The sequence below is a fragment of the Cystoisospora suis genome (genome assembly GCF_002600585.1).
Source record: "Cystoisospora suis strain Wien I chromosome Unknown contig_111, whole genome shotgun sequence".
In the NCBI taxonomy this organism is placed as follows: Eukaryota; Apicomplexa; class Conoidasida; order Eucoccidiorida; family Sarcocystidae; genus Cystoisospora; species Cystoisospora suis.
The window spans coordinates 14429-23942 of record NW_027152913.1 but is presented as its reverse complement, the minus strand read 5'-3'; the positions used below and the strand labels follow the sequence as shown (position 1 = coordinate 23942).

Below are 9514 nucleotides of genomic sequence, written 5' to 3'. Positions count from 1 at the left end.
AGTCCATCTCCTTAACCACTCGGACACACCGCCTGTAAATTCCGTAACTGTACCTCTGTTGTTGCGGTTGTTGCAAGACTCGATCGAAGCTCTCTGTACGCTCGCCTGATTCTGCGTCTCGCTTCCCTTCTGCATTCAGAGTAGTGCGCAACGTCTCACCTTGAGCATGTGTTTGTTACCTGCTCAGATACACCTCTCTCGCGTCGACCGGCTGCCTTTGGCTCTTCAAGGCCAGTCCGGTATTCCCTCTGGAATTTTTTAAGCCCATCGTAGCCGTCTTCCTGATCGCGCCGTGTGAATTTCAGTGCCCGTGACGCACGTCATTGCTGGTTGAGGAAGCGCTGTTATACGGGCGTCCCCGCACTCACCACATGACGGTTTCGATCTAGTCTTGTTCGCAATCCAACTGGTGGAGCGCGAGTTAGTTCCCTCTAGCGGAACAATCGTGACTCGAACAGGGAACGAGTATGAGATGTTCTCCGCTGAATTTATGATTCAGAGGTACCCTTCTCAGGACCTCGCTGGAGGGTGCATCGGCTTGGTGCGAAGCTGTAGTGCGAAGCACTGTACCGGCCTGCCCTGCGTGACGCGCGATCTTTCGACCTCTCTGTGCACAGTGTCCACTCCTGGCGTGGCAACCGGCCATGGAGTTTAGCAATACAAGAAGTGGGTGGACGCTTTATGAGCCGATATGTACGGGCCAAAGCGGGGACCAGGGCCCGAAACCGGCTTCACAAGGTTCTTTTCATACTGAGGGAAGACAGAGCTACCCCAGAGAATACGTCTGCGGTTGCTAGCCGCCTTGACAACAGAAAGGAATGTGTGTCTTCATGTTTGAACTCGCAGCCTTATACACAGCGTCGGCCTTCACCCCGGCTGACCGTCTGGCGTCAATGGCCGGCTATGTTCGCTGACGAGTTTTGAGCAAAAGCAGAGTTTGTTTGTTGACGGACACGCGAAGCTGGCCAAATGCCCAAACAGACGTAATGACCAAAGCCCTGCATTACCCGCCTCCCACAGCAGTGCCAGCCACTCACACATCACAAAAAAGGCTATCGTACCACTGTGCCTAATGCAGAAGTACACACACAACGGCTACTCATTAGCCAGGTTTGAAAAGAACCTTTTCAGTCATCGGCGACACACTGCGGTTCGATTACAGTGACCGTTTGCGGCACGAACTGCTGTTTCACGTTGTGCTCACATGAGGCAAGAGGAGTGGTAGTATCAGTTTCACAGAGTAAGACCCGAGCCCAATTACCTACTGATGGGCTTCCACCGACCATTCGTTTCGGTGTGGCATGCCTGCCGCGGTCGGAAAGAAATCGGCGTCCCCAGTTCTGATCGCACCGGCCGGGCGCCCCATCGTGCTTAACACTCCAGACCGAAATACGTATAACGTCCTGCAGCTCCCTATCAAGTGCCATACTTGCCGAGCAGCACGCTATTCTCTCTTCCAGCCACATACTCAGGGTCACGAGGAAGATTCTGGAATAGTCGCAGATTGACAACAGCAAGACCACCACCGACCCAAGCCGTAGGCGGCAGTGACGGGCTCTTCGCAATGACGTATGGATGTCGGCCACCTGAACGCAGTGTCCCCCTCCCGTGGGCCCGACTTCCTCGACGACGGAGAGACTCCGAGCGCACCCGCTGTTACTGGTCTGGGAAGATACCTAGTCTCAGATTACAGGCCCGCAGACGACTCAGACTAAGGAGGTACTGCTACTGCTAGCATCGCCAGTGCGAACCGCTGCTGCGTCCCCATTGCTAAATCATGGCGTTGGCTACTAGCCAGTACCACACTGGCCCTCAGGCCCCTCGCAAAGACAAGGAAACATGGCTACCGGCCTCGCAGCGCCTATTGTGCCACACGCACTGGACGCCGGCCGTCGACGCGTGACTGGCATAGACGCGCAGTGAGCATGACACCACGCCAGCATGCTTCACGCAAGTTTTGCCTCTTTACCCGTCGGACCTGACCGCTTCTCAGCGTTATATGCGAGCTTCCGGTACAGCTGCGTCAGCTGCACTGCCTCGTTGGAGAAGTGGCAGGCGAAGAGAAGGTAGTTTCGCGGCTGAACCATGTAAGCAAAACGCATGAACAACAAGCTGTACACGCAAAGAACTGCCGTCATTCGTTCGCTGATCACCTCCGGCGACTTCTGCATGTCAGAAAGTCCAGCAATTACAAAGCCCCAGTTTGCCACGGGCCCCCAGAAGTGGGTGGTCATCCCATACTTTTTGAAAGAGTCCCAAGAAGACGAAAGAAAGCTTGTCTTCTTGACTGCTTCGGTCGCGGTGTCTTTCAGAGCAGCTGTTGCCGCGTCCGTCGCGGCTTGCTTGACAGCCCCGCCAGCTTCTTTGGCAATCTGCCCTGCCGCCTGCTGGAGACCCCTCTCAACGACAGACCGCAGTACTCTCGTGAGTCGCAGCGACATCGTGAAGAAAAAGGCTACAGATATCGAGAAGGGGGGAGGAAAGCAAGAAGAGGACAACCGTGGGACCGCGTGCTAGAATGCCACACGTGCCGTGATAGTTTAGGGTCTCTACGTATGCGAGAATCGCAACACCTGGCCAAGGAAAACACGACAACGGCGTCCCAGCTAGACAGCACAATACTGACTAGACCGTACACGGTCAAGGAAGTTTCCGCTCAGGTGCTATACAAAAGCAAAATGACGTTCGCATGATTTTGATAGGAGGCTAAGGCGAATAGTTATCGTGCACGCTTGCAACAAAACACAGTTCGGCCCTGAAAGCGCTTCGTGTCAGTGAAGAGGAACTCGAAAGTCTGGACAACGGCAAAGCTGGCGATTAATGCATGCGACCGACTCGTCGGGTTGTACTCATGCCGACTAGCGGACCGAGGCGAAAATAGCAGACGCGTGTCCGCGAGAGAACAGAGCAGTGTCAGTGCATCTGAGGTGGCCCCCGGTTCTGCTAGGTGCGAGAGAACAGGATCTCTAGTTGAGTGCACTCCGAGGCCGTACTCCCTCATGGACGTGTGTACGCAGACGAGCGCGAGGTGACAGCGCGTCACGAAAGGTGAGCACATCCGGAGAGGAGACCCGGTGTCGTCAAGTACAGCAGATTGGCCGGCGAGTTTGCTGCAGCTAATGCTGGCCCGCGTTTCCTTGCGAGGCAAGGCCTGTGGAAATATCTTTCTTTTCGTGCGGTTATGACTTTGCCGTAGCCTCTCTGTAAGCCCTTGAGGACCGCGATTCGTCATCGCCAAGCTGTATGTCATGGACAGTGCGCAGCCGTTGTACCTTAGCTTCAAACCGCATATAGAGCTTAAGAACCGAGACAACAAATCGCATTGGGCCAAGAGGGAAAATTGCAGCTCTTATCTAACAGTTGGCGTTACAAGCTCTCTAGTAGTCATGACGCTGCATCTGAACCGCGCACCGGAGCGGATGTCCTCGATTAGTACTGACTGTGTTTCCCCGACAAGTGGCGGTCTTTCTGGCTCATCACAGCCGCAACGAGTACTGGAAAGGCCTTGACCAAGGGCGCCGTGGGTCGTACAGCTTTCAGAGTACCTTAGAGCCGTAACCGCCTCATATATACTCCGTCCTGCTAGTGTGCTGAGAAAAAAGAGTGCTTCTGACCACGCTGCGCATACAGGCGTTGTGTGGGTGCCTGATAATTACATATATACGTATAACTACGTACCTAGACGGAGAACTTGACAGCATAGGGCTCAAAATGCCTCTCGCAGGGTGCGCTGCTTCGAAGCCCTCGCGGAGTCGAGTCGTCTAGATGGGACCTGGTGAGGTCTGTGCAGCTTGCACGATGTGTTGTTGCGCTTGGCGCGCCGCTGCTTTCGCCCAGCTGTGAAGGCTCCACCGTAGTGATGATTCCCCAGCTCTCCCTTCTCATGAAATTTGTGATGACAGTAGGGGGTGTAGGGCGTAGCAGGAACGAAATGAAAGAACATCCCTGCCCTCTCTCCGCGTGCGCCTGATACATCTATGCCCCGACTCCTACTCTCGTCTGATCACCTGGCCCACAAGATGCCTACTGAATTTTCCGTAAGCGCCCACATAGGCGACGTACATTGAAGAGCGACACATTCACACTTTTACAAGAATGCACAATGTCGGTGTGTTACTATACTCTGTGGAGGGGGTTGTGACTGTGTATGCTTTACGACCTACACGACCTCAGAGAGGTGGTGGTATTTGTCACCTCTCTTTACCATGAAGAATTCTTCCCGTCTTCACTAATCGATGTTCCTGACTGTCTGAGACCACAAACCTCCCCGCTCCCTCCGCAGTTTAGTTGAGGCTGAGAGACATTTCAGAAGTTTTGGCATTCCCTGAAGTAACAAACGTGTACTCTGTTCGTCAAGCACTCTTGCACTCCGTCGTGTAGCTTCGATTCAACGAGAGCAGTCGAGAAGGATACATGAACAGCACCACGGAGACGCGCGGCACCGCTTCCCCCAGGCTGGGTCAAGAGCCTTTTTCTGTTCCTGCTGCCCCCACGGGTCGTAGTACATGGTGGCTTCGTCGCCGCTTGGACTGTGACTCCATTCCTCTTCCCGACCAAAACTCCTTCGGCGAGGCTGGGCTCGGGCTCACCCACGACGGTTTCCGTCCCGAGTCAGGCAACAACCGGACGTGCTCCGACCCGGCAGTAGCGCAACTCCAGTCACAACCAAGAAACTTGCTTCCGTGGAAGAAGCTCGCGCTGGGCCAGCAACTTGAATACAAGGCGTCTAAGAGAGAGCCACGGACAAAGCTCCTGTTGCATCTCTTCTCGAAGCCTTATCAGAACTGATGACGGCTTGGACAACTGCCGACGCCCCTGTCTGAACTTAGGGTCGAGACCGACTAGATGACTTTTGGAGGTCTCTGAGCGACGTTAGGCCCGAGGCAGCAACTTTCTAGTACAGCAAGCGGCGGCTGCCGGGAGGCCGCTTCCGCTGCCGCCAGAAGAGCCACGGCTGAGGCCTCAACGTTGGCCCTCACCGTCAACGATACCAACCGTCGTCGGGGCTATTATCGGCTCGGTAGGGGTGTCCTTGTCGACCGTCAGGTCCGAGCAGTCCGGGGCCCTGGAGGCCGCCGAGGAAGGCGAAAACACTGCGATCAAACCTGTAGCGAGCCTTTTTTTTGTCCTTGGTACCAAATCTCACTTTACAGCCACGGTGCTCTTCTTGCACTTTGTGCGGATGTGGCCGCTAAGGCATATTTGGCCCCAGCCCTTTGCGTCGGCTGTTGAAGCGATTTTCTTGGTGCTTCCACTTCGGCGAACCTGAAGGTGGACCCTGCGCGGGACCTAGCCTTCTCTGAGAGAAAACACCCGGCCCGAGCCTGGACGAAGACTACAGCACACCGAAATGAGTGCTAGGAGAGTGCTGCTCATAACCAAGTTTCGCACGGATGACCAACCAAGAAACTCTTTCTACGTACCGGAGACATGGCGTCATCTTGCCAGCCGAGCAGAAAGATCTGGGGGGGCAGAGCCTGTCGAGTTTCTCACTGATTCTGTGGCCTCCGGGTCCCGGAAGAAAAACAGATGCCAGCTTGGGGTTGGGGATAGCGCAACAGAAATAAAAAGAAAGCTCCCGTCCCACTGACTGGATTTAGAGAAAACACTGGAAACCAGATGACTGGACCCACATCGCCTTTGCGCCCTCAGGACCGGAGCGTGATCGTCATGTTCACGTAGGTGGAGTGTTCTTCGCGCTACGGATCGATGGTCGGTCACCCTGCCCTCCCCGGTGCCCGAAGATGGAATAGAAGTTCCACTGGCTGCGTCCTGCCTCAACAACTCGCTGAGAAAGGACTAGCTAATCCGTTGCGTTAACCTTCCTGCGAGTTGGTTCGACGGGTCGATTTGCCCAGGCTATCGACAACCGGATCCCCGGTCACCGGATCAGCGGTGTGAGTGCCTACACTGTACTAGCGTCCGAGGAAGGCTAATTTCAAAGGAGAAAAAGAAGGAAAGAGTGTCAAGCACAAGGGCGCTGCGGTACGTAGCTGCGAACGAGCCAGTCTCGATCTCTGCTTCTATCTGGCTTGTCTGTCGGCCCATTCACTTAGGCACGGCGTGTGTCAACAGCTCTCTTTACGAGTCTCCGCCGGTTTCTGAGAGGCCGAAATCAAGCTCTCCGGCTCAAGGAGCGGTCCCCGCTTCAGTACCATCAGTCCACCGGCCGGTTTTTCTTCTCCTATTCTGGGTCTAAAGTTTAGATAACCGTTGCCGTGGCGGCATTCTTCGTAGAGTAACTGTGCTGGGGAATCTGGAGAATTCGTAGCCGCATTTTCTCTGTCTAGGCCCTGTGTCGAGAAAAATCGCCACAGTCTGGAGTTTCCTTGTGCGAAAAGCACTTGATACCTGATACGCTTTGTGGATGTTGGAGGCGTGCGGGTGACAGAGCAAGGAACGGCGACGCTTCCCAAAGAGGCCGGTGACCTCTCAGACGGGCCCTTGACAATAATCTACGTCAGCGCTGACGGTTTCCATCGCCTTCAGTAGGTGGCCGCACCAACAAATTTAAACAGTCAGATGGTTAAGAGACGTTTACTGGGAGCTACCTTATAAGCTCCCGGTGGCGTCGTCCACTATACAGTTCGATGCTGCTCACATAAACTTCATAGTTGCTTAGCGTCCGTGGCCCATCCCTCCCTGCGGCCGACTAAGGCCCGGAGGAGACCGACAGGCTACGTGCTGTCTTCCCTGCCTTGCACTGGTTCGGTCAAGAAAGCTGGACAGTTCGACACTACACACGGCTTGCAGAACCACCTTGGGCAACCTTCAACGGACCTAGTAAAGTATGGGAAGCCGGTGGTGGTTTGCCGTGATGGGACGGTCCTCGGCAAAGTCTTCCATACATCGTCTTACAGGCGCACAAGTCTCCGTTGTGTGTGCTGGCTGCGGTGCACCTGCGAGATACGGGGATTGACACGAGGACCCGACTGGCCTCTCAACTCACACAAGTTGAAACAATTGAATACAATGCCTGTTTCGGTGGTAGTCCCAGCTCAGCGGAACTCCATCCGCACAAGGGACAGTCACAAAACGACTGAGCGCCCCAAATATCAAAAACTCCCGAGGGCCAAGTACAAAGATGGCAACCCTTGTAAGTACAGGTGAACACGGAGACGTGCTTGGCCTGGCTACTCGCCCGTTCTCTGCCACCAAGGTATCCTCGAAGCCTCTCCAGACGGTCGCTGCTGTTAACGGAGCACAGCTCACTGCGACGAAGCATCCGGTCCACCTAGGAGGCAAATTCCCAAAAAGCAGGACGTAGCAGGATTATTCTGCGAAGGAGTCTGCCCCGTCGTCCGAGGCCATAACCAGCCTGGCGGGATTTCAGCTGAACCGGGTGATGATGAGGAAGTGGATATCGACTGCCCACTCGGGGTTGGAGCAGCTTCGCTGGTTTTTAGCGTAGCACGGAGAACGAACGACTGCATGATGGCAAGATATCTCCCGACTTCCGACTCGAGAATCCCTTCGCGGACGCACACTTCGCGCCCGTCCCCTAGGACACCCATTTGTGCCTGCGGTCCTGGGGGGGTGGGGAGCTTTTCGTAGCCGTTCAGACATACACATGTTCGTTGGTAATACCATACCGCCCCTGAGGACTGACAGAGTGCATTGATACCACATCCGCCGTTGTTTACACATGGGCCTGTCGGAGGAGTGTCTGTACCGAACACACAGCAAATACGAAGGACATTAAACAGCTATACAACAGGGTTAGAAGTCGTAGAACTCGGACGCGTTGCCGTGCTCCAGAAGCCGGGGTGCGAGTAGCAGTCCCTTGAAGGTCTACAGAATCCTGACAGCAGTTCGCCTTTCGGCCGCCCTTCGGTGCCAGCCGTCTGAGCAAACGCTGGTGTAAAAGAACTCGTACGATAACTAGGAATGCTGTGAGACTCCTCTCGTGCGGGATTCGCAGACGGCAGGGGAATGCAAGCTCGTGTTTTGATAAGGCTGGGGCGAGAGAGGACGCAAGCTTGCCGTGAGTAAAGTACGGTTCGACGTATCAACGACCAAATCAGTGCGAGCTTTGACAGACGTCTAGCCGCTGTCCAAAAGAGAAGTGAGAGGCTTATGGTTTGACCTTGCCCCAGCCAGGGACCCACTTAGTGTCAAGCACTGAGCTTGATATCCTGCCTTCGCATTCCACACGGATCCGGGGGGGCAAACGCAGTCGTAGGAACCGCTGAAGTTCTGGCATACTGCTTGCACGGGGCACGCGCGTCCCGCAGGTACACCTCCAAACGACTCGCGGCACTCGTCAATGTCAACGCACGAATCGTTCACCTGGCGAAAACCTTCTCGGCATAGACACTCAAACGATCCAGGCAAGTTTCGACAGACAGACGCCGGGCCGCATGGGCTGAAGGAGCATTCGTCGATGTCACGGCAGTCATAACCGTTCCCTTGGTACCCCTGGGGGCACTGGCACTTTCTTCCGCCGGGAGTTGCAACGCAGGTAGCCACAGGATGACAGTGCAGGTCAGAGCAGTCAAGACCACCGTTGTACAGTGGTGGCGAGGGTTCCGCAGGCAGTGACGACCCGCCATTGGTCAAGGCCTTCCACACATCCAAGACGCCGGCAGTCGCGATGTAACCTGGAAAGGCCAAGACAGTGGCGTAGCTGCAGAACAGCTTGTTGGTAACTCCGCATAACGCAGCATCCCTCTGAACTGTTCTTGGGGTAAGTCGAAGCAATACCTGTGTTAGACGTTGCAGAAAAGAGCTGTGCTGGGGAAGGACGTTGTCCGCCCGAGACCCCGATGTGTATGTTTGAACCCGTCCCCGGATACACTTATTGACAGTCTGGTTTTTCCAGCGATCACAAGAACCCAGAATGTACGCTGCCCCCTTCCAACTGAATCTCGGCGTAGAGATTTAGCTCACCTTGGAGTTGAGGATTGTGCTTGGTATTCCTCAGAATTCGATCTATAATTTCGCGGTAGTGAAGGTGTGGAAACCGGGACCAGACCAAGGCAACAGCTCCGGTTACAAACGGGACAGCAAAGCTGGTCCCCTCAACGGTTCGATACGTCCCAGACAGAGAGGCGGACATGATTTGGGCCCCCGGCGCTGCTATGTCCACTTGGGATCTCCCATAGCTTGAAAAGCTGGCAAGGCTTCCAGCTCTGGTTATCGCCGCCACAGAGATGATATTATCAAGTGGGTATGAAGCAGGGAAAACTGGATCTCTGAGGCGAGAAGACAGGCGCATGTAAGGATAGGCACTCTGCAACAACGCTTTCGTCACTCGGTTTATCGGCCAGTAGAACCAAGGCCAACCAGAGTTTCGTTCTGCGAAACGATGACGACCGTTGTCATGCTAGGCCCATCAGTGAGACCTGCGCCAGGTCGACTTGCTGTAACATGTAAAGGCGTGCCGCAGGACACCGAGACGAGCTGGGACAGGCTGTGACCAGAATACTTCAGAAACATGGAGATGGAAAGAAGTTACCATATCCCCCGTACAGAGCAGGCATTAAGAACATAAAGATCATAGCTAGACCATGTA

The 9514-nt window shown here is 54.8% G+C and overlaps 3 protein-coding genes across 3 annotated transcripts in view; 1 reads left to right on the top strand and 2 right to left on the bottom strand.

Moving 5' to 3' along the window:
* CSUI_000242 (dual specificity protein phosphatase 12) overlaps positions 1-820 on the top strand; it is an 8394-nt gene extending 7574 nt beyond the window's left edge. Inside the window, exon 8 of the mRNA XM_068060476.1 lies at positions 140-820. The gene's annotated coding sequence lies outside the window, so the exon portion shown is untranslated. The remainder of the gene's footprint in view (positions 1-139) is intronic.
* Positions 821-1991: 1171 nt separating this feature from the next.
* Positions 1992-2793, bottom strand: CSUI_000241 (brain protein 44 family protein; the record flags this gene model as incomplete). Its single annotated transcript, XM_068060475.1, has 1 exon — positions 1992-2793. A coding segment is annotated over exon 1 (450 nt), but the record flags the coding sequence as incomplete, so codon positions are not given.
* A 4106-nt stretch (positions 2794-6899) lies between these two features.
* Positions 6900-9514, bottom strand: part of CSUI_000240 (subtilisin sub11) — a 6073-nt gene continuing 3458 nt past the window's right edge. The window contains exons 4-6 of the mRNA XM_068060474.1: positions 8890-9194; positions 8109-8600; positions 6900-7666 (exon numbers count right to left, since the gene is read on the bottom strand). Coding sequence (XP_067927535.1) covers positions 7209-7666; positions 8109-8600; positions 8890-9194 — 1255 coding nt within the window. The 3' untranslated portion in view covers positions 6900-7208. The remainder of the gene's footprint in view (positions 7667-8108; positions 8601-8889; positions 9195-9514) is intronic.